General features: G+C 42.1%; 1 protein-coding gene across 2 annotated transcripts in view; it reads right to left on the bottom strand.

Annotated features, from left to right (window-relative positions):
- Positions 1-1,191: 1,191 nt before the first annotated feature.
- CCDC149 (coiled-coil domain containing 149) overlaps positions 1,192-25,206 on the bottom strand; it is a 29,137-nt gene continuing 5,122 nt past the window's right edge. Inside the window, exons 2-12 of one of the 2 annotated variants that reach the window (XM_087963426.1) lie at positions 22,554-22,715; positions 21,995-22,033; positions 20,073-20,180; positions 18,605-18,721; positions 17,221-17,393; positions 14,988-15,060; positions 13,023-13,107; positions 11,000-11,144; positions 8,397-8,473; positions 5,639-5,743; positions 1,192-2,226 (exon numbers count right to left, since the gene is read on the bottom strand). In XM_087963426.1, the coding sequence (XP_087819552.1) occupies positions 1,793-2,226; positions 5,639-5,743; positions 8,397-8,473; positions 11,000-11,144; positions 13,023-13,107; positions 14,988-15,060; positions 17,221-17,393; positions 18,605-18,721; positions 20,073-20,180; positions 21,995-22,033; positions 22,554-22,715 (1,518 nt within the window). In that variant the 3' untranslated portion in view covers positions 1,192-1,792. Of the gene's footprint in view, positions 2,230-5,638; positions 5,744-8,396; positions 8,474-10,999; positions 11,145-13,022; positions 13,108-14,987; positions 15,061-17,220; positions 17,394-18,604; positions 18,722-20,072; positions 20,181-21,994; positions 22,034-22,553; positions 22,716-25,206 lie in introns of both variants that reach the window. The other variant, XM_087963424.1, reaches the window with a different exon arrangement.

Raw genomic sequence — 25,206 nt, forward strand, 5'->3', positions numbered from 1 at the left:
AGGCAGGACAAGAAACAATGGATGGAAACTCAACAAGGAGAGAAGCAACCTGGAACTAAGGAGAAACTTCCTAGCAGTGAGGACAATTTACCAGTGGAACAGAAGTTGCCTCCAGAAGTTGTGGGTGCTTCATCCCTGGAGGTGTTTAAGAAGAGACTGGATAGCCACCTGTCTGAAAATGATATTGGTTCTCCTGCTTGAGGAGGGGGCTGGTCTAGAAGACCTCCAAGGTCCCTTCCAGCTTTATTCTGATTTATTGGTTGTGCTTTACTCAGCTTGTTTAATTTGACTTTGGCCAAAGATAAAGCTAGCATGAGACTAAAACTTAAGCTTCAAGCAAATTACTTCTCTGGATTTGGAAGAAATCTTATTTTCTGGTGGGAATTAATCCACGCTCTGAGGTCCCTCCCAGCTCTATTCTGATTGACTGAAACTTTTCAACAATTTGCTCTTCAATATTACCTCGGTCTGCACTGAGGAAATAGAAACGGAAAATTAGCTCACAGATGCCTCTGTATTTTATTGTTTCGGATTCTGCCGGTTCAACTGAGTCCAATGTTCACACACACCCCTCTTCCTGACATTTAAATCTCTTAATCTTTCAGGCAGGCACCATGCCAAAAATATATATTCTGCAAAGAGAGAGAGAGAGGGAGGGAGGGAGGGAGGGAGAGGGAGAGGGAGAGGAGAGAGGAGAGAGAGAGAGAGAGAGAGAGAGGTTCTGCAAAGAGAGAGAGAGAGAGAGAGAGAGGAGGGAGGGAGAGAGAGGGAGAGGAGAGGAGAGAGAGAGAGAGAGAGAGAGAGAGAGAGAGAGAGAGAGAGAGAGAAAATATAGGTTCTGCAGAGAGACGGGGTGGGGTGGGGAAGAGAAGCAATTACATAAACAAATGGAGGAACACCAAGTCCTATGATTTATTTATGTCATTCTATGTGGTAGCGTTAATCACAAACGAGAATATTTGTTGCTCAGGGTTTCTGCTGTTCTCTGAGCTTGGTTGTTTTCTTGCAGATGCGCACTGCTAGTGCACTGATGATGTTGCCTGGTTTGGTAATGAAACATCTGCAAAAAAAAAACAAAAAAAAACCATCAAGCTCAGAGAGCACCAAGGATCCCTCATTTCAACCCTGGGCTACAAATATTCTCCTTTCTGATGAACCCCACTGGAACAGCAAATGGAAGAGGCCAGAATCTAGGATCTTAACCAATCTCACGGCATCCCTTTATTGTAAATATTTACAGGAGGACTGTATTTATGCCTTTATTTATTTTGTTATGCGTTGTAGGGTTGGCAGGAAGAACAATATCCGCATCCGGGGGGAAAAAAAGGCTGAGTGGAGAAATGTTAAAATGGAGAATAAGATCAAAATGTTCACCAAGAGGCTGGAAGAGGAGGAGGAAGAAGAAAGAGGAGAAGAAGAGGAGAGGAGGAGGAGGAGGAGGGGAGGAAGGGGAGGAGGAGGAAGAGGAGGAAGAGAAGGAGGAGGAGGAGGGGAGGAAGAGGAGGAGGAGGAGGAGAAGAATGGATAGGGAGATTAGAGAAGAAGGGAAAAAGGAGAGAGAGAAGGGACAAAGGAGGAGGAAGAGGAAGGCTAGATAAAGAAGTTGGAGAAGAAGGGAAAAAGAAGGAATGAGGAGGAGGAGGAAGAGGAAGAGAAGAAGGAAGAGACATATCTTCCACCTTCATAGCTTCAGGTCTTTTATTTGGAATGTAACTCAAGGCTGAAGAGGAAAGAATGAACTTTGGGAGCATCTATAACATCCAGCATGGTCATGTATTTCCTTTGGTCGTTTTCAGCTACACAAGGCTACCCCGTTTTCCTGGGCGCCTGTCAGTTCTTCCACAGTCTGCTTTTCACCCAGATGTTTCTTCTCAAGCTCGGATGCTTCTTTGGAACTCCAGGCAGGAGGGCTGGACAAGGGAGAGTCCCCTTCAATGAAACTGTCCACTTCTGCTGCAGGGCTTCCATCAGGTCTGTCCATCGGATCTTCCGTTACTCCATCCCCCAGTTCCACAGTGGACAGCTCTTCGGCCAGCTCCACGTTGTCCTTCTCTGGGCCGCTCGTGTTGTCTTCTTCGGACAGTTGCTGGGGCAACGAGGAATGGAAATTGTTGGCTGGAGAACTGTTCTTTGGGTTTCTGCACGAGTCATCTGAAAGGGGAGCAGATTCCTCTGGAAGAGTCCGTTCTCGTTTAGCAGGACATGTGATTGGCCTCGGTTGATCTTCTTCTACAGGAGAAAAATGGGAATATTGAAGGTTTCTGTCTGGACAGTGAGCAGGAACAATGGATAAAAATAAAGGAATTTTCATAGGCATAAATTTGGACCACGGTGTCCAACAGGGTTGGGATTCAACCGGTGTAACAACCGGTTTGGCGAGCACATGCTTTGCGCTCATGTGCAGCGTTTGCAACTCACCTTCTGCTGCACGCCCTGTGTGTAAAACAGCTGACGCACAGCAATCCGCTGTACCGTGTGAAGCAGCTGAGCTGCAAAATCCAGAAATAAAGCACAGAGTACAGCCGGGGTGGGCCCAACAGCTGATCATTGGAGTGAACCAGTTTGCTCTCAGCTGATTTTCAGAGCTACCGGTTCGCCCAAACCATGCCAAACTGGTAGAATCCCACCCTTGGTGTCCAACCTTGGCAGCTTGAAGTCCTAGGGACTTCAGCTCCCAGAATTCCCCACGCTGGTTGAGCAATTCTGGGAGTTGAAATCCACAGGTCTTAAAATTGCCAAGATTGGGGACCCCTCATTTACCCTTTGGGGGAAGAACAATGCACAGTCCTAATTCTTATCCTTCTAGCTGTTTGAAAGAAGGGGAAAAAGTCCTCTTCCCTCACAGTAAAGAAATAAAGGCCCTGGGTCATTTGTCACCTCGCAGACAGTACAGACGGTCCTCATTTAGTGACCGTAATTGGGATGGGCAACTTGGGTTGTTAAGTGAAGTGGTTGCTAAGTGAAAGTGGGACTGTGCTTATGAGGTTATCACAGCTTTCCTTTGCTTTACAGACCCACGAAGGTCATAAATGCTAGGACTGGTCATAAAGTTACTTTTTCATTACAAACAGACACTAAACGAGAACTACTGGTATGCAATCCCACCTATGAATTTTCAAGTCCCTCTAAAAACAAATCAAGTTACAGATTTTTCTTCCTCTCGGTCAGTTGACTGAAATGTAATAATTTCCCCTGTCCTTTTTTTCCTCCAAGAACAAACTTTATATTTACTTTCCTGGCTGAATTGTAGCGGAAAATGGTCACAATCGACCAGAGCAAGGTACAATATTGCGTGCAAAAAGAATGAGGAGGAGGAAGAAAAAGAGGGGGAGGGGAGAAAGGGGAGAAGAGGGAGGAAGAAAGGGGAGGAAGTGGGAAGGAGGGAGAGGAGGAGGAGGGAGAGGGAGAGGAAGGGAGGGGAGGAAGAAGAGGAGAAGGGAAGGAGGAAGAGGAAAAAGAAGAGGAGAGAAGAAAAGGAAGAGAAAGAGGAGGGGAGGAAGAGGGAAGAAAGGAGGAGGAGGGGAGAGGAGGAAGAGGGAAGGAAGAAGAAGAGGAGAAGGGAGAGGCAGAGGGAAGGAGGAAGAGGAGGGGAAAGAAGAAAGAGAAAGAGAAAGAGAAAGAGAAGGAGAGGAAGAGGGAAGAAAGGAGGAGGAGGGGGAGGAGGAAGAGGGAAGGAGGAAGGAGGAAGGGGAGAAGAAAGTGGAGGAGGAGGGAAGAGGAGGGGGAGAGGAAAGAGGAACAGGGGCAGGGGAAGGAAGAGGAGGAAAAGGAAGAAGAAGAAAGAGACGTGGAGGAGGAAGAGGGAGGAAAACATAGCAAGTTCATATTTCATGACTAAGAAATATTCTAATTTTTGAAATAACCTCCTTATGACCCTTAGCCCAATGCCGTGTATCCCAAGTGGAATCTCCCCATCCAATTTTAACTCTCCTTTGGGCTCAATCTGTGCATTCAGGACAACGGAGACAGGACCTGGTTGAAATATTTCTGGAGCCAACGAGGCCCTAAATTATTTTCCCAGCCTTGCTTGAGCCCAGCTGAGCGATTAGGAGACCTGTAATGCCTTAATGATTCCCGGATCATTATTTTATTCAAACCCCGAAGGAAAAAAAAAAAAGATAAGAAACGGGGTCTGGGAACAGCTCTCTGAAATCTCCAGGGTATTAATTAGTGTGGCTCCTTTTAACGATTATTATTACAGTTTAGAATATGAAAGAATTTGTGACAGAGGAAAAACAGGCAGGGGAAAACAAGAAAGCATTGGAAGCCGAGAAATCCACAGCTATTTCCTGCTAATTGCTCTGCAGAATATTTAAAATGTTGAGAGAGATTGGGTGGGGGAACTTATGACCACAGCTGAACCCCAAATTTCTGTGGCTGAGCCAGACAGTGGTTCAGTGCGTTTGAACCCCTGGCCTGACTGGCCCTGCCCTTCCCCATTTTCCTCCCACAGCCAATGAAGCTGCCCCCTCAGTCTCTGTCGGCTCAGGTTCCATCTCCTCTTCCCCACCCCCCACAGATTCAGACTCTGACAGGAGCATGACGTTTCTAGAGGAATGATGTTCCAGATGGAGGGAGCCAATCATGGAGAAGGTCCTTCTTCTGGATCCCACCAGATGGACCTCCTTGGGGGATGCTCTAGTCCAGGGGTGTCCAACCTTGGCAACTTTAAGACTTGTGGACTTCAACTCCCAGAATTCCTCAGCCAGCAAAGCTGGCTGAGGAATTCTGGGAGTTGAAGTCCACAAGTCTTAAAGTTGCCAAGGTTGGACACCCCTGATCTAGTCTAATGGGTCAGGTGAAGTGGTGGTATTCTACCGGTTCGACCCGGTTCACATGAACCGGTAGTAAAAAAAAAATGCTACCGGTTCATCCAAACCAGTATTTCCGTGTGATTTAGATAAGCTAGAAAGCAGGAAATCATCAGATTTCTTCCTTTCTCGCTGATCTAAATCGCACGGCACAGCTAATCCCCACTACCTCGCCAGGCGACTTCCCCGAGGCCCAGTAGGCCAAAAACAGGGCACAGAGGGTGCTGCGAAAGGGAGGGGAAACACTACATAGCCACACCCTGTCACATGACCACCTTGCCATGATCACCTAGCCACGCCCACAGAACCGATAATAAAAAAAAATTGAATCCCTCCACTGGTCAGGTGGATGGGACCAGTGAGAGACAGTCCCTCAGATAACCCGGTTCCAGTGATGGTATTCAACCGGTTTGGCCCAGTTCTGCCGAGCCGGTAGGAGTGATGAGCAGCGGAGGCGGAACCGATTCTCTCCACTGCTCTGCTGTTGGGCCCGCCCGCCCGCCCGAGCTCCCCTACTCACCTTTTATCTGCTGAATTTGAAGCGCAGCTGCTTTGCGTGGCACAGAATAATGCTGTGCGGCAGCTGCTGAAAGCGACCAGGATCGTGCAGGCTTGCAGGAGGCGAGTTAGATTGCCTCCTGCCTCTGCGCAAAGTGCGTATTTGGTGCGCGTGTGCATGCAAAGTGTGTGCACATGCGCAAAGCACGCCCACCAAACTGGTGGCAACAATATTTGAATCCCACCACTGCCTGGTTCCCATCTGTATGTCATCGTTGAAGCTTTTCCAATGTTTGGCGTTACCGCTATTATGACCGCCAGATGCTTACCTTCTCGATTCTGTTGTGGCTTCTCAATGAACGCTCGCAATGGCGATTGTGACCTCTGGATGGCAGGAAGAGCTGGTTCACTAAAGGTAATAGTATCTTTTCCACCTGTAATCATAGGACAGGAACAGATTAGCTTCCCTTATCCTGCCCAAAAACCAAAGGAGATGAAAACAAAACAAAACCAAGAATCAAAGTTAAGTGTTTAAAGCCAGGATGTCCTATTTAATACCAGAAATCTTTCTTTCTAACCCTCTCTGCTTAATTGCTTAGAACTTAAACAACTCTTAGGCCCACATCCAATAATCCAAGTATCTTTTTGCATCAAGATGGAATTTCAGGGTTAAAAATGGTAGATTAAATAACCCCAGCCTGATGAAACCAGGGTGTCCTACTTGATACTTCTCGCTTCTTCTGTTCTTCCCTCTCTGTTTAATTGCGCAGAGCTTAATCAACTCTTAAGTCACATCTAATAACCCAAGTATTAAAGCTCAAAAAGATGGAATTTCAGGGTCACAAAATGCTGGATTAGACAATCCCAGCCTGATGAAACCAGGATATCGATAGCAGAAGGAACGTGCTAATTTTCATCTCCCTTCCTCTGTTCTTCGCTCAATTGTCGGAGCAAGCACTTTATCCAACCCAGAATTGGCACTTTCTCCTCTGAGAATCAAGTCTCCTTTCTGGTGGCACAAATAAATACATAAATAGCATGAATCACCCTGGAAAAATATAGCTTTGAGCTTTCTGGTAGAAAAATAATGGTACATTCATGGAGTGCGCAACTCCAGCAGTCCAGGCTGCAGAGGGTGATTAATTTTTGGCACAATCAGGTGACCTTACTCTACTAACTCCTCCCTTTAGTAGACTCTAGTCAGCTGTCATGTCAGAAGAAATTTTGAAGACTGAGAAGTTGGAGCGTTGCCTCCAATGGCGTCCATGGACTGAGGGAAAAAATCCTTTGTTTGAAAGAAGGTTCATTAAAAAAACCCAAACTAGGGAGGTTCTCAGCCATCCAGATCCTGGTGGTCCCAAAGGTGATTTTTTTTTTTTTTAAAAAAAGAAGCAACTGGACTTTCTTGTTTTTTCCTTGAAGGTGTTTCGCTTCTCATCCAAGGAGCTTCTTCAGCTCTGGCTGGATGATGGGGAATGGAAGGATTTATACTCCTTGAGGACAACTGGTCATTTGCACTCTTTTTAGAGAGCCGTTGAGGCTGCTTGGAGCTTTGTCTGTGTCCTCGGGATGCTTTTTTCAAGAAGCAACTGGAGTTTCTGGTTTTTCTTCGAAGACCTTTCCCTTCTCATCCAAGAAGCTTCTTCAACCCTGGATGGAGGGGAATGGAAGTATTTCTACTCCTTGCAGACAGCTGGTCATTTGCATCCTTTTAGACAGCCATTGAGACCGCTTAAAGGTTTATCTCTGTTTTCTCAGGGTCACCTGAGTGGTACAAATGGGTATGGAGCCTTCTTGGAACTGCTGAAAGGACTGTGTTGTAGACTGGAGATATCTATCAATCTATCTATCTATCCATCTATCTATCATCGTCCTTCCTTCCTTCCTCCCTCCCTGGCCTTCTTTCCTTCCTTCCTTCCTTCCTTCCTTCCTTCCTTCTTTCCTCCCTCCCTCCCTCCTTCCCTCCCTCAACTCTTCCATTTGCACCTCTTACATTCAGAAATATTTCTTCCCTTACTACACTTCCTCCCAATTAGAAATAACTATGCAAGGAATCCTCTATCTCTCTTGTGACTGCCTTGAGTCGAATATCTTAAACCGGGCAACAGAGCATTAAAAAACATTCTGCTAACATTTTCCATTTCCTGACATGCGCCAGCAACAACATACTTTGTGTGCACACTTAAGGTTTGTTACTAAAAGCGTAAATACATCGAGGAGAAACCTACTCCCGAATCCCACTGAGATATTGTAGCTCAGGCCTTCAGGCAGCAAGGGGGAAAAAAGAAGAAGAAGAAGGAAAGAAAACCGTTATTATATCAAATGTTAGTTTGACATCTAAAACAAGAACAGAGCGAGACATTCAGAGTTTGTGGCCTCTCTTTCACCTTAGGTTTGCTTTGAAAGATCCAAACTTCTCTTCGGTGAATTTAGAAATTCCTCTGGAGAAACATTCAGATGAAGGGAGTCTCCAGTTAAAGATGACGCAAACAAAAATGCAAAGCCCACATTAGAAAAGGTATTGTAAGTCTCCTTTACATTCACCACAAGTAACTACAGGTATCCCTCAACCTACGACCACAGTCATGCTCCAAATTCAGGTTGTTAAGTCAGAAATTGCTTAAATGAGTTTTGTTCCGATTTCACTACTTTTCTCACCAAATTTGTTAAGTGGATCACTGCCGTTCTTAAATTAGCCACATAAAGTGTTAAGTGAATCAGCACAGTTATTCAATGAGTAACACGATTGTTAAGTGTAGCTGGCTTTACCATGGACTCCGCTGGTCTGGAGGTCACTAAAAGGGATCACACGACACACACACACCCGGGTGCTGTGATTGTCATAACTGTGAGTCGGTTGTCGACAGTCTGAATTTAAGTGACCATGGGGCTGCCACAGCGGTTGTCAGTGTGAAAAACGGTCCTAAAAATTTATCTTGTTCTCAGGGCTGTTGTAACTTTGGTCGGTCACTCGGTGAGCTGTTGTAAGTTGAGGATTCCCTGTATCAATGTAGTGTATTGGTGTGGATTCAAGCAGGGCGGCCTTTTTGCGGTTCACGGGTGAACATTTTACTAAATACTACTCACCTGGGAGACTCCATAACCCAGAAACTTCCAAAGTTCTCAGTTTTTTCTCCAGCTCCGCCACCCGATTGCCTAAGATTCTGAAACAAGGGTTCAACAATTCAATATACAAGGGAGGGAAAAAAGGAGATTTACATGGAGATACACGTGCTGTTTAGGAATCTGTCTACAACTCTCTCTCTCTCTCTCTCTCTCTCTCTCTCTCTCTCACACACACACACACACACACACACACACACACACGCATGCACACACATATAAAGGTAAAGATTCCCCTCGCACATGCAAGCTAGTTATTTCTGGCTCTAACCCATAAAAACGGGGACAGTTCACAAAGATTACTAGGCGCAAATAGAAATACACATTATTTCCACAGCAAGGAAGGAAACGCTGGAATGGCTAAATCGATTGTTTTATTCAAAGAGGAAATGTATGTTTTTATTGGGCTACCACTTCTGGAATTTGTGCTTGTGAAGAAAACAAAAATGAGACTTTGACTTCGGTTGTGTTGATTAGGAAGATTTGGTGTTGTAGGAATGGTTAGTTATATAAAGGTAAAGGGTCCCCTCGACCGTACGTGTTAGTCGTTTCCGGCTCTAGGGGGCAGAGCTCATCTCCGTTACAAAGCCAAAGAAGAGCCAGCACTGTCCAAAGATGTCTCCGTGGTTTATGTGACTGGCAGGACTAAACGCTGAAGGGCGCACGGAACGCTGTTACCTTTCCACCAAAGGGGTCCCTATTTTCTACTTGCATTTTTTTTTTAACATGCTTTTGAACTGCTAGGTTGGCAGAAGCTGGGACAAGGAACGGGAGCTCACTCCCTTACGCGGCGCTAGGGATTCGAACCGCTGAACTGCCGACCTTTCTGATCCACAAGCTCAGCATCTTAGCCCGAGCCACCGCATCCCGATACATACACACAGTTACGTATATATAATGATAACGTCTCGTACCTTTCGTAACACATTTAATATAGACTTAACCCACAATTCTCCTCTTAATAAATCGATCAAAACTGATTTGCCGAGACATTTTCTTTTAAAGTAGCAAAAGGGAAGGCATGCAGGAAGCCCTCAACTTACGAAGGTTCATTTAGCGAACATTCAAAGTTACAACGGCACTGAAAAATGTGACTTAGGACCCCTTTTCACAGTTACGACTGTTGCAGCATCTCTCGGGGTCACCTGATCCCCTTTTGTGACCTTCTGATGAGCGAAGTCAATGTGGGAGGGGGGCAGCCCGATTTGCTTAACCACCGAGTTGCTAATTTAACAGCTGCAGTGATTCACTAAATAACGGTGGCTAGGAAGGTTGTAAAATGGGGTAAAACTGACTTAACAACTATGTCAATTCAGGAACAGAAATTTTGGCTTTAATGTGGTTGTAAGTAGAAGACATTCTCTCTATCTGTCTGTCTGTATGTATGTGTATGTACATGTACATGTACATATATGTGTATGTACACACACACATATACATATTATATTTGGCTTCAATTGTGGTTGTAAGTAGAGGACTATCAGTGTGTGTGTGTGTGTGTGTGTGTTTCCCTGAAAATAAGACTGGGTCTTATATTAATTTTTGCTCCAATAGACGCATGAGGACTTATTTTCCAGTTAGGTCTTATTTTCAGGGAAATACGGTTCCACATGCATCCGTCTGGCTGACAATCTTAACTGGGACTTATTTTGGGGGTAGGGCTTATATTATGAGCATCCTGAAAAATCATGCTGGGGCTTATTTTCCAGTTGGGTCTTATTTTCATGGAAACAGGGTACACACATGTTGTGACTCTGAGACTTGAACCTGATCGGTCAGCAGATGTGGGCTCGAGTGAGGAAGAAGATATGGCATTGAGATTCGAGCCTGCATTGCTGAGCGACCTTGAGAGGAGTCTGGGGGACGAGGAGGAGTTGAATCTGAGAGATGAACCTGATTTATTAGAAGTTTCAGAGGCCTCTTCCTCTTCTGGAACTCCCTCCCTGATTGCACCTCAGGTGTTAACTGTTAATCAGGAAAGTGTATCAGAGGATTCCAGCTGTGATGAAACTGCCGGATGCTGGCTGGATGCCAGAACTAGGAGAAGATTGAGACGTCAATCTCAATTAGAAAAGAGACGTCCAGCAAAGGATTAATTAATGAGACTAACACGCCCTTTCTTAGAGGATATAAGGGTGCGCATGACTTTGAAATATTTGCTGGAAACAAAGTGAATCTTGCCTTGGAAAGACTTGCGTCTGATTTACTGCGTTGTAAGTTACGAACTTTACAGAATTGCCGGACAGATTCTAGGAGGATTGCCAAAGGACTGTGATAACAGAGCAATTCAATCTTCTGACTCCGGTTTTGTTTACGTAAAGTATTTGAACTATATAACTTGAAGTTTCATCTGTGGATACAGGTGGAACAGAACACACACACATACACACACACGGTTGTTAGTCAAGGGCTACCTGTTTATCTCCTTCATCTTTTCCCCCCGTGTTTTTGGGAAAAAAACATTTCCCCCAAGCATCGCACACCTTGGTGAGGGCAAGAAAATGACCATATCGGCAAAGCTTTTGGAGAAGGCCACCACTCATATTATTGTAGAAAAAGTCACTTACTTGTTGGTTTGCCTTTGGTGCTGGATGACCATATTCTTCTCATGAATGGTCTCCAATAAAGCTGTAGCCAAGGATTTAAGGTCAGAAATGGACTGAGGGGTCGCTGGTAAACTACAGCCGTGATCTTCGGATAACAGCTCTTGCACTAGGAAACAGTTGAAGTGTCAACTCATAAAATATTTCTATGGTCTTTTTAGAGTTGCCAACAGAAAGGGAAGGGGGGGCAGTGCGGCAACTTGGAAATAGAAAGTGCATTCAATAAATAGTTTTCAAAGATAGTAACTAGGTGACCGAAGTTTCTGCCGTGCAAAATTCTAACTGGAGAGCACGATTGATGGCTCTGGGCTATGGATGTGTCCCATTGGAGAATAAAAATTATGATACACCCAGGGGGTGGGGGAGAAAACCAGGGTCAAGGGCAACAATGAATTATGTATCTCAGAGTAGGCTGCACCCAGGCAGTGCCGGCATGTTTACTCCTAATAAATCTTCTTTAAGTTTTGAAAATTAGGCTTGAGACTCATGATTTAAATGGGGGTAATTACCGGCGCCCTGACATGAAGAAAGTCAAAACAAATTTAGGAATGTTTTAACTGAACAGGTGGTCCTCACCTTACTACCACAATGGAGTCCAACAGTTTTCTGTTGTTACGCGAGATGTTTGTTAAGGGAGTTCCTGCCCCGTTTTTAAGGCTTTCTGTGCCACAGTTGTTAAGCGAACCCAGCTTTCCCCACAGACTTCGCTCATCAGAAGGTCGCAAAAGGGGATCACACAACCCCCCTTCCCCCCCGGACCACTACGACCGTCAAAAATACGAGTCAGTCGCCAAGCACCTGAATTTTGATCTTGGGATCATGGGGTCGCAAATGGTCATAAGGGTGTGAAAAAGGGCCAGGAGTAGCTTTTTCAGGGCTGTTATAACAACATCTATGCTCGATCCCCATGCTTCACTATGAAACTATGTGGTGGGACTTAGCTTTTGGGGAGGAAAATAAGGTGGGGGGGGGGAATTCTGCCTCTGCCTGCCAGCATCCATCAGTATTCATCTGGCTAGCATCCTGTCAGTGTGTGAGAGAGTTGAGGGCTGTTTGGAAACTGAAACAGTATTTACTGTGTGAGCAAGAAGGAGACAGCAAGGAGCCTGGGCGTGGCTTAGCTCAACTGTTCTATACTAAAGCTGTTTGGTGCTGTGAAACTGAAACTGAAACTCCTCTCCTCTGCTTGTGTTTTGCATTTGGAAGAGATTTCTTTTTTTCAGGTAGGGAGGGGGAGTAGAACTCCTTAGCATCAGAGCGTGCTAATAATAATAATAATATAGGAAATACTCTAAATGCTCTGATGGTCATTTGGAAAGATCCTTTCTTAGTGAGCCCCTAGAAGCCAAGAGGAACATACAGGCCCAATTTCAAGTTTGTAGGCTTTGCGGTTCTGGAGATTTTGTGATGATGCCTGAGTGGTATTTCGCTTTTATAGAGAAAGATTACGAATGCCCTTGTCTATGTTTTAAAATCACACCTTAAAAAACTTGGATAAGGCAGGAAGTTGAATGTAAAAGATGAATATATAACTATTGTCATATTTGCATGTAAATGTAGTAACCCAGAATCATGTTGTCCACTGAAAAGAGCTGTTTTTTGTTTTATAATGTGAAAAACTGTAGTAAAACTTTTTTTTTTAAAAAAAAATCACACCTTGTGTATAGATATGTGTTGATTCATTTAAAAAAAATCAAAAAAAAAATCTGAGGGGTTGTTTTGAGGGGAAGTTTCCTGGCTGCCCAGCCATCATTCCGCTGTTTATTTAGAAGCCCCTGTGATCTGTGAAGATGCAGATCCATGTTGAATTCCAAGGAAAATGCAAGCTATGCTGCAGTTTTAAATAAACCCCACTAGAACCAGAAACAAACCAAGTCTGTTCCCCAATACGGAGACAAACACATGTGAGGTCCTTCAAATGTCCTATTGGGCCCACTGTGGTCAATTTCAGAAGAAAAATGGTGAGGATAAAAACTCTGTGCCATACCTTGCTTTGCAGAAAGGATTCCAGTCAGCGCGCTGCTGTTTGATTTGCTGTGACCTTTTGAATTTTTCCTTCTTTCTAGAGCGTTCTGAAGAAAGAAGGGGAAGCCCAAGAAAAGATATGCATTAAAATGGCGAAAGAAAATCTGATTCTTATTTTACTAACAAAGCAGAATATTTGTAGCTCAGGGATAGGGACATGAGAGTCCTTGGGGCTCTCTGAGCTTGCTTGTTTTCTTGAAGACGTTTAATTACCGAACTAGGTAACATCATCAGTGCTAAAAGGAAGGAGGGGTTTGCAGAGAGAGGAGGAGGAGGAGGAGGAGGAGGAGGAGGAGGAGGAGGAGGAGGAGGAGGAGGAGGAGGAGGAGGAGGGGAGGAGGAGGAGGAGGAGAGGAGGAGGAGGAGGAGAACAAGGTCCTTGGTGCTGTCTGAGTTTGCTTGTTTTCTTGCAGACGTTTCATTACCAAACTAGGTAACATCATCAGTGCTAAAAGGAAGGAGGGGTTTGCAGAGAGGAGGAGGAGGAGGAAGAGGAGGAGGAAGAGGAGGAGGAGGTGGAGGAGGAGGAGGAGGAGGACGACAACTGTGGGGTCCTTGGTGCTCTCTAAGCTTGCATGTTTTCTTGCAGACATTTCATTACCAAACTAGGTAACATCATCAGTGCTAAAAGAAAGGAGGGGTTTGCAGAGAGGAGGAACAGGAGGAGGAGTGTGGGATCCTTGGTGCCTTTTGAGTTTGCTTGTTTTCTTGCAGATGTTTCATGACCTAAACTAGGTAAAACTAGAACTAGATTCTTATCTTTAAAAAAAAAGAATATTAAGAATGTTTTTTTCAACTGAATATAAGCCACTATTTACAAGCATCAATCAATCAATCAACCAAGATCTATCTATCTATTTCATGGTGCTCTGTAGATAATATATGTAATATGTGTCATGTATGTAATACATGTAGCATACGTAAACTTGGGAGAATGTGGGAATAACTTTTTTATCACAGAAAAATGGGGACGAATCTGGAAATCCAGAAAACTATAGCAGAAGCAACTGAACTATATAACAAAGGAAGGTGAAGGGTACCAATTGACTATACATTAAACCAGGGGTCCCCAAACTTGGCAACCTTAAGACTGATGGACTTCAACTCCCAGAATTCTCCAGCCAGCATAGTTGAAGTCCACCAGTCTTAAAAGTTGCCAAATTTGGGGACCTCTGCATTAAACCAAGGGCATAATGGACACCTGTTCATTTATTAATTTAAATGAGGCTTGTACAAAACAATGAACTGTGATTTGAGTGCTAATATTATTTTTTTAATGTATCATGCTCTATCACACTGAAAGTATCATTATTTTCATTGAGTGAATCAAAAGTTATTGTTGAGAGTCAAAGCATCAACGCATGATGCCTCCGGTGAGATTTTGATAAAAGTTAAATTCGTTAGTTTTGCACTGGGCGGTGAGATGCTCTGTCAGAGACACAATGAAGGGTCTAGGGGTAGACGTGAGGACCTCTAGGTGCCCTTCCCCGACTGTAATTCTATGATTCTGAAAGTTTAGGAGCTAAACATAAATTACATGCAGCCATTTCTCCTGCAAGAAATGCAATTTCACAGGGAATAAAGAGAACCGAAACGCCTCTTTTGATATGCAGATCACACAAAATGAACTATGCAAGAGAATAATTCTATCAATATAAACAGAAAATATTATGTTTAAAAGCGGCCTGAAGCTTCAGTTTTGTTTTCATTTTATTTATTTTTTTAAAAGCTAAATTACCTAATTGCACTTAAAAACTATGAAGAAATATTAACAGAGTGCTATTTTATTTATTTTTTAGTGAAAGAAATAAATCTTTCAAAGGCTGATGAAATTTAAAAAAGCCCACATTAATTAATAAGTTTGAAATATATTTCATTGCAAAAAGATTACTACATAATTCCCCTTATAGCTCACAGTATAATTTACCTTGTATTTCACAATGTTCGATTTCAGAATATTAACTTCTTCTTGAACTTGTTTTAATCGCTCGTGAAGGTATCTGAATTTTAGGGGATGAAAATAATGATATATTACTCAGGTGCCATTTATTAAGTATTTCAAAACGAGCTACTCGAAACATTGTACATGTTAAGAAGATACTTGGTTAATACCTACAGTAGGATGCTGGCAGCAGCCCGTATCAACCATCAGCGCCAATGATATTTGTGATACATTTTTAAATGTTCAGTTGACTGAGTTTCATGTTTAATGAATAAAAGTGATAATAATAGTAATAAAAAAACAAGGGAATTTGAAGTCTAGGGGCAAAACTTTGTTCAGCCCATATTAATCCCTTTAAACCATGCTATAAGAGGGTGGCTACTCAATGGTTAAAGACCCTGAGCTGGTCAGCTGGAAAGCTGATAGGCTGGATTCGAGACCCGAGCACCACATGACAGCGTGAGCTCCTGTCCTCACTAGGTTGGGTCCTACCAACCTAGCAGTGGGAAAGCATGCAAATGCAAGTAGATAAATAGGTACCACTTCGGCGGGAAGGTAACAGCGTTTCATGGACATTTGGTATGTAGTCTAAAATGGACCCTAAAATGGAACACCTAACATCAAAAACGTCATCAAAAAAGCACCACAAAGCCAACTCAAGAAGCTCAAACTGCCCAAAAGGAGCTGCTGATCCAATTCTACAGAGGAATGATTGAGTCTGCCATCTGCACCTCTATAACTGTCTGGTTTGGCTCTGCAACCCAACAGGACAGACACAGACTTCAGAGAGTGATTAGGACTGCAGAAAAAACAATTGCTACCAACTTGCCTTCCATGGAGGACCTGGATACTGCACCCTGAGTCAAAAAGAGGGCTGTGAAAATATCTACAGACCCCTCACATCTTGGACATAAACTGGTTCAACTCCCACCTTCAAAATGACACTATAGAGAGCCCTGCACACCAGAACAACTAGACACAAGGGGAGTTTCCCCCCAAACGCCATCACTCTGCTAAACAAATAATTCCCTCATCACTGTCCAGCTATTTACAAAGTCTGCACTACTATCACTATTAATCTTCTCATCACTCCTTATCGCCCTTCCCACTTGTGACTGTATGACTGTTAACTTTGTTGCTTGTATCCTTACGATTTATATTGACTAGTATGATTTGATTGCTTATTGTACCCTATGACTATCATTAAGTGTTGTACTTCATGATTCTTGACTCTTGACGAATGTATCTTTTCTTTTATGTGCACTGGGAGCATTTGCACCAAGACACATTCCTCGTGTGCCCAATCACACTTGGCCAATAAAGAATTCTATTCTATTCTATTCTATTCTATTCTATTCTATTCTATTCTATTCTATTCTATTCTATTCTATTCTACTCTACTCTACTCTACTCTACTCTACTCTACTCTACTCTACTCTACTCTACTCCACTCCACTCCACTCCACTCCACTCCCTCCACTCCACTCCACTCCATTCCATATTCTATATTCTATTCTTGCCAACTACATGACCACGGAAGAGTCGTCGGACAACAATGACTCTCGCAACCAAGAAATGGAGATGAGCACCAACCCCTTGAGCTGGACATGACTAAACAGGGTAAATTTGTCCTTTACTATGTTAACAGGCTCATGCATTTTTTTCCTCCTCTCTTTTAGCGATTCGGCTATTTTTATCTTTGATTTTGCAATCCCTTTAATATTTTTTTCCACGTTGTTTTTGCTGCATTACTGCCGCCTACAACCGTGGTGGCTAACCTTTTTGGGCTCCCGTGCTGATAACTGCATGCATGCTTGCTTGCTCGTGCTCGCATGCCATCACCCAGAAGGCAATGCACGTGGGGGCCCCCATGCCTCCTGTGCATGCGCACGCAACCTGCATGACCTGCGCCATGTACTTCTGCGCATGCACGAGTGTCTCCTGCACGCCGCCATGCCTCTGCACATGCTTGCCTGATACTTGACAATCAGCTTGTGGGTGGGTGGCAGTAGACCTTTTCTGGGCGAGTGCTCGCATGCCAGCAGTAATGGCTCTGCGTCCCACTTTTGGCACGTGTGCCATAGGTTCGCCACCACAGACCTACAATATTCGCAACAAAGACGAACCCTTCTGGCGTAAACTCAGTTCTGCAGTGACGTCCTGGTCCTGTCCTAAAATAAACCACAATTCATTCCTAAGCAAGCTCAAGCAAGCTCACCTGTTTTCCATGCAGAGAGCATCTATATCGATGATGCGGTCGACGTGTCCTCCGAGAACGTGGTTCAGTTCTTGGTTTAACTTTTCAGACTTCTTTTGGTAAAAGGAACGCTCTTCCCTCATGTCCTGGAGCTCGTCCAATGACGCTTGAAGATCAAGCTGTAGAGTCTCCATCTGGCAAGAGAGAGCCAAGCATCAAAAGCCTTAATGAAGATCAGGAGAACTTCCATTTTGGCCAAGAATTCTTCTATCTCCCATGCTCTATTTTCAGGGGTGGGCTGCTGGGGGTTTGCACGGGTTCAGGAGAGCCCCCTGCGCAGTTCAGAAAACCCCCAAATCCCGCTCCTGGCTGGCCCCGCCCACCCCTCCCTGCCCCTCCCAGGAGTCCTCACACACCCCGTTTTGGATGCAGGTAAGTGTAGGGCGCGCACAGAGGCTCAGGGAGGGCAAAAAACGGGCCTGGAAATGGGCCTGTTTCTGGCTTCCAGAGAGGCTCCAGAGCCCAGGAAAGCCATTTTCACCCTCTCGGAAGCTCAAGGGAAGCCTTTGGACTCCCGGGAGGGCAAAAATGCTCCTAGCCGCTGTGGTGCAGGAGGCCGGCTAGGCCACGCCCATCATGGCCACATTCACCCAGCAACTGGGCAGAGAACCCATTGCTGAAATTTTTGAAGCCCACCCCTGTCTATTTTCAGTAACAAAAATGACCAAGTTAGAAGGGAATAGCTTAGGAACAAGGATCGACTTTGGGAGTAAAGGCTCAGGTGGACGGTGAATGGCCCCTCCCAGAGGGAATAAAGAGGAGCGAAAGGGGAGTGGGGTTTGCAGGAGGCAATTAGTTCAATTCATGAGGGTGAAGATCTGTTCCTGACTTCTTGCCAAATAATTGCTGCTACAGCGTGGCGTTTGGAAGATATCTCCAAGCCTGATCAAGGTCTGTAGTTGTGAAATCTCATGAAAGACTGTTGGCCGGGACTTTGCTGGAGAGGAATATCCCTTTAACCTCAATAAAAGGGGTTTTATCGGGACGAGGAGTCAGCTTCATGGTCTTGGGAAGCCTGGATCAGAACAGCTACCTACTCAAGCAATAAAGAGTGTGCAACCCAGGTGAAAGAACACAAGAAACCAACAACCAACAAATCTGGCTATGACATTTTGAAGTCAAATAGCCATCCAAAACCACCGAGCTCTCCCAAATAACATGAAATCTAGTTTTTAACACCCACTCGTTGCATTTTTCGGCTACGGAATCAAACTTGGGCTTGATAGATATTCTGTCGGATCAAATCGAATTTCTTTTAAGGGCCTTTCCTTACAAAGAAGTGAAATTTAGGATGAAGGGAGTGAGAATCTACATTCACAAAGCAGGAACATTTTCGTTCCATTACTTGTTCTCGTGCTTTCTCCAGCTGCTGCACGAGATCTTCTCGCTCGTGGGGAGCAAAATGGCGGGCTCCAACTTCTTCGTCTCCAAGTCTTTGCTTGGCAATTGTCATCCGAAGAAGCTGCAAGAAAGAAAGAAAAAATCCAGAAAAATCGATAGCAGCGTTCAAATATCTCGGGGGCTGCCCCCAAAATGAGGAAGTCAAGCTATTCTCCAAAGCAGGGGTCGCCAACCTTTTGGACCTCAGGGACCATCAAACTTATAATGTTAGATCCCAGGGACCACTAACTCATTCTGTGGGTGTGGCCTAATTTGTGGGTGTGGCTTGGTGGTCATGTGATTGGCTGGGTATGGCTTGTATGTAAATATTATAAATATTTATATAAATATTGAATTTTTTATAAAAAAGAGCAACTTTTACACAAAATCAGGCAAAGCAGGCAGGCAGATTGAGTTCCTCACAGAATCAGATTCATTCAGAAATCTATATATGTATCATTGGCTAGCTCAGTCTGTCACATAAAATTTGCTTGCAATTAGCTCACCAAAACACCATGCATGTAAATATTGAATTTTTTATTAAAAAAAGAGCAACAGATTGAATTGCTCACAGAATCATTGAGTGATCTATCTATCTGCCATCGGTTAGCTCAGTCTCTCAAATTTGTTTGCCATGAGTCTGCACTGAATTTGCTTGCAAGCAAACCTTCAGTCCTAAGGGAGGTTCGGCTGTACTTAAAAGCAGAGCCGAAGATCTAAAGATTAGCTAGAAAGCAAGAAATCCAACCATTTCCTGCTTTCTAGCTAATCTAAATCTCCCAGTACAGAGAACAGTTGATGGTCAGAAAAAGGAAAAATAGAAATTTAGCAGGCAACAGAGTGGTCAATGTCTGGAATACTCTACCTGACTCTGTGGTTTCTTCCCCAAACCCCAAAAACTTTAACCTTAGACTGTCTACTATTGACCTCACCCCTTTCCTAAGAGGTCTGTAGGGGGCGTGCATAAGCGCACCAACGTGCCTACCGTTCCTGTCCTATTGTTTCTTTTTTATTTTTATTTCTTTTATTTTTCTTATATGTACCCATTTCATGTATTCATAACTATGTATATACTTATACCTATTATTTTGTAAGCAATTGACAAATCAAAATAAATAAATAAAATAAATAAATAAATAAAATAAAGTTTACTGGGTAAGGAGTGAGTGGGCGGGGAGGGTTCCCGGAGGCCATGTGGGCGGCACAGCCTTGTGTTTCTGCGCAACCTGGATTAATTGCTTTGGGGGGCTGCTCTTGGGGTGAGATTTCTCTGCGGCCCACCAAAATTTCCTCACGGCCCACCAGTGGCCCACTGGTTGATGACCGCTGCTCCAAAGCACCCGAAGGCAGGACAAGGATGGAAACTCATCAAGGACAGAAGCAACCTGGAACTAACGGTTATAAGTCATAATTCTATTTAATTTATCCCCTACCTTGTTGTCTCCCTGCACTTCTCCCAGTCTTTGATGCAATTCTTTGATTTCTTCCCCTAAATGTTTATTTCGATCCCGGGAATCGCTCAGAAGCTGGGTGAGATTTGCCTAGAAAAAGAGCAACAAAACGGTCACGAGGGAAATCCAAAGATGCAACTGAGAAAAAAAAATCAGTTTTGCATTGGATTCTTTTCTAGAATTAAAATCCATACAAGTGAAAAAGAAAAAGAAGCAAGCCATATGTGCATATATATATTTTTTTGTAAATTTTATTTGAGTTTTCACAAAAAGAAAGAAATACAAATAAAACATCTTTTTGAAAGCAGCATAATCCCGGGTTAAATTTCTTCGTACAGACACAAATTCAGGTTCATGCTCATTTTTATTTTCTATTCCATATCTTATTACTATTTTACATTTTCTACATGGCTTCTCCCCTCTTTTAATTTTCTCAATTTTATTTTATTTATTTCATCTCAATTCAAATCATTATATTTATATTTTTGTCTGTCCTGTTTCAATTGTCTATTATCTTTTCTCATTAAACAAAATTTCTCCTGTAGTTACTGATTGGAGGATGACGCCTTTATATCTTTCCCCTAAAGCTATAACACTTAATGTAATACATAACTTCTATTCGGATTCTGCTTGGTACATTCTTAAACTACACACAGTATTCTTGAAAAGAAAAAGAAAAAAGAAAAATATATAAATGTATATAATTAGGACAACATTCCATTCCAATTCAATTCTATCATTAATATTAATATTCATTAAAGTCTTAACATTTTTCACGTTACTTTTCAATTAAATATCATACTTCTATGGGAACAATTATAAACTTTCCATAGTTAATTCCCCCCCCTTCACTTATCTTTTATAAAACATTGACTAATTAAAATGTTTCCGTTCCTTCCTAATTCAATTTTCTCATTTATTTTATTTCATTTACTTTATTCACAAACATTTCACTAAATTACACCAACTATTTTATCCCTCATTCTGCCATATGTGCATATTTAGTTTGCAGGTAATAGATCAATAGCAACAGATGGCAACACAAATACGCAGGAATACTCTGGGTGGTGAATCCTACCAAGTTTTTATCTGGTCTTTCTAATTGTTCTTATCATTTTTTTTTATTTAATTTTAATATTTTCTTTTCTTATTACTTATTTTATTTTTTAATTATTTTATTATGCGCATCTGGAACAGGCCCCAGCTGTTCCTCTTCCTCCACACACATCTCTGGAGAAAAAAAAAACCCTTGGGAATTAACTGCCTTGACCAACAGAAAGTCCAGGCAAGACTCTTGCAAGCAGTTAAATGAAACAATAGTCCTTATCAGCTTGTTTTGATAAATGCAATGCCTGAGCTCACAGCAAGGAGGCTGCAAATTAAGTCAAAGAAATAGACAAACCTCAGTTCTGGCAAGGCAGTCTGTCACACAAAACACACAAGGAGTGAACTTTTCATAAGTGTGAACGCTTGTCTGCGACAACCAAATCACTCCCCTTTCCTCCTATTTATTCCCCAGTCAGGGAGGAGCCAGTCAGCATCCATGTTTGTTTTGCTTCCCCGAGCCGGCTTGTTGTCCTCCATTGTTCACCTCTCCTATCTGCTCTGTGCATACGTGCATCTGGAACAGGCCCCAGCTATTCCTCCTCCTCGTTCATCTCTGACTCCAAAGGCAGCTGCCTCTACAGTGGTTGGGAATTATCAGATGGCCCTGGTTCTATCTCTACGTGTCCGACACTGAGCATCCATCAGAGCCTTCCCCAAGTTCTTCCCCAACCTTCTCATTGTCCGAGTCTGCCGTCAGCTCCATTAAGCAGCCGGCGAGCCACAACACCGAGATCTCCCTTCTTGAAAGAATTTGTGACTGGGAAATGTCAGTTATATCAGTCAGAAGTAAAGCCTACCTGTTTTCTTTTCTCTGGAGGAATAGAAGGATCGCCATCCTAAAAAAAGAAAAAAGGACAGGACAGGACAGGAAAATAAGTTAGAAGAAATAAATTCTAATTTGCACCAAACCTTTAGTAAAGTATTGTATCACTGAACCATAGGCATTAATATGTTTCCGCTCTAAGCCTTTGCATAATGCTATTAATATGAATAATAATGTGAATGGTTTGGACAAAATCAGAATTTAAAAGGTGACAGTGGAATATTTAACCTCGCTCACTGCATTACCAGAAGGAAGGAGTGGTGCGGTGGAAGGAGTGGTGAAGCTCTCGCTTGGCAATTACGAGGCTGTGAGTTCAATCCTAGGTAGAGGCAGATATTTCTCTCTCTGGGCACAATGAGAATATATCTGCTGAACAAAACTCCACACTTGTATCAGGAAGGGCATCCGGCCAGTAAACACTCAGCTCTATTCAATTGTCCAAACTCCACCCCTCAAGGGATTATGAGATCATTAAATGAAGATGATCGCATTATCAGAAGGACCCTATCCAAATTTTCAACCTGGCTACATACAATTAGTTCTTGGTATTTCTTCTTTAGCGATTGGTGCTTTTCCCGTAGTTGGTTAGCCATAAGCTTGAACTGGTCTCTTTCCTGTTGACAGGAATCAAGTTCCTTCGAGAGAATGAGGAGGGCTTCTTTCTTGCTCTCCAGTTTCCGTTTACACACCAGGTACTGCAAGGAAACCAAGGCAAAACTTTAGCACTTGCTCCTTACAATGTGAAATGAAGATTCAGAAACATTTCTATGTAAAGAAGGAAAATCAAGTGTTTCCCAAATTAAGATTTGTGTCAATGTCTATGGGGATTCTCAATCATCCAGGTCCTGGGGCATCCCAAATGTTTAACAGATATTAACAGAGTTGGAAGAGACTTTGTAGGTCATCTAGTCCAACCCCCTACCCAAGCAGGAGATGCTACACAATGTCTGACAAATGGCAGTCCAATCCTTTTTATTATTATTATTAATTTTTTTATTTTATATTTACAGTAATTCCATCTTTCATTTCAACAGTGGGTCCACTGGGTACATATGTCTTGTGCTAGCAGTTGTGATTAATACTTTTCTTACCAATATAACAAGAATCATATTTTCTTTATAATTATTATTTCTTATATCTATTATTTTTTACCAATCTTAACTTATTTCTCTCTATATATATTCATCTACTCCATTTTAACTTATTTTGTTTTCCAACCATTGGTAAAATAAATCCCATATCATGTAATATTCAGTTTCTTCTTTTTCTTTAATTGCCTGTGTTAATCTATTCATCTCTGCACATTCAAATATTTTCTCAATCACTTTGCCCTCTGCCTGTATCTTATCGCTTTTCCAGTTCTAAGCAAATACAATTCTAGCTGCTGTTAATACATGAATAATTAAATGTGGATTTTCTTTACTGTAACCCTCAGGTACCATCCCTAATAAAAAATATTTCAGGTTTCAATTCTATGTGTTGCTTTATCATTTTTTTTCCAACCATGTGTGTATTTTTGTTCAATATCTTTTAGCTTCTGCACAAGGCCACCACATATGGTAATATGTTCTCCATGTCTGGTGGCACTTCCAGCACTTGGCTGATTTATCTTTAAACATCTTTGCCAGTTTTGCTGGTGCAAAGTGCCATCTATGAAACATCTTATATGATTTTTTTTTATATGCTGTCGATATTGTTAATTTATAATTTCTTTCTCATAACGTCTTGGCAGTCCAATCCTTGAGAGTGTTTTTTTTTTCTTCCAAAAAGCAACTGGACTTTCCATAAACCCTTTTTTCTCCCTAGCCCTTGGGAACCCCAACTGAAACTCAGGCTATATTGTTAACCCCAAATGTCTGTAGCCTGGATTAATTTCATTTACATCGACATTTGAAAACCTGCCATAAACATTCTTAACTTGATATCTTGGCACTTCCCTCAATATAGCTGGAGCCACCGTTTGAGAATGGTTTTCCCCCCCTCTCATTTAAAAAAGCAAAACAACACTGGAAACCCAACCTTATAACGAACTTGTGAAAGGACGTTTGAAGCTTAAATAATAATGATGCGCATAAATAATTTACACACACGCACACACACACAAATGTGATTTCAGATCCAGGGCTGCATTGACGAAGCTCATATTTCACATAGCTGGATACTTCCAAGGACAATCTTGCTAATATAAAGCAAGAAGATGGGAAGTTTATAAGGAGACTGGACAGCCACTTGTCTGCAATGGTATAGGGTCTCCTGCTTGAGGACTAGAAGATCTCCAAGGGGCTGGACTAGAAGACCTCCAAGGTCCCTTCCAACTCTTATTGTGTTATGTTGCAGATCCATTATTGCAGAGTAGTGTTTGTTAACCATTTTAAAGATTCAACTCTGGGATATGTTATAGGAAGGAGTGATAGGTAAATAAATATTGAAATAACAAGTTTGATAAGATAAACTTTGTCTTTTTTTTTTTTTTACTCTGAGCACACTGGCACACGTGAAAAATGAAATTCTGTTGCCTGCTCTCAAAAGAAAGTATATATCTACACATACACATACATACTACAGGTGACTCTGGGATACTACAAGCGTCATAAATGTGAATCAGTTGCCAAGCATCCAAATTTTTAATGTGATTTTATTTTATTTTATTTTATATTTTATTTATTTATTTATTTTATGTTTTATTTTACTTTATTTGATGTTTTATGTTATTTTATTTTTTATTTTATTTTACTTTATTTATATATTATTTATTTATTTTTTATTTTATTATTTATATTATATTATCTTGCATTTTATTTTATTTTATATTTTATTTGTTTACTTGATATTTTTTGTTATTTTTTATTTTTTGTTATTTTTATTTTTTGTTATTATTTATTTTATTTTATTATTTATATTATATTATCTTGTATTGTATTTTATTTTTTATTTCATTATTTTATTTTATTTATTGTATTTTATGTCATTGTATTTTAATTTAATTTTTCCACGAGGGGAACCAAGGATCAAAATGCAAGTCATTCTCAACTTCCAAAAAGTTCATTTAGTGTCCGTTCCAAATTACGACAGCACTGAAAAAAGTGACTTATGATGACCATGACGAGACAGCGGTCTAGTTTTCCTTTTGTATCAGATGGTAATTTTTTCCTCTGAACTATTTTTATCCATAAATCTGATTTTGAC

Source organism: Notechis scutatus, chromosome 4 (genome assembly GCF_049901735.1).
Source record: "Notechis scutatus isolate UNSWTSFEM ecotype Mainland chromosome 4, rNotScu1.2, whole genome shotgun sequence".
Taxonomy (NCBI): Eukaryota; Metazoa; Chordata; class Lepidosauria; order Squamata; family Elapidae; genus Notechis; species Notechis scutatus.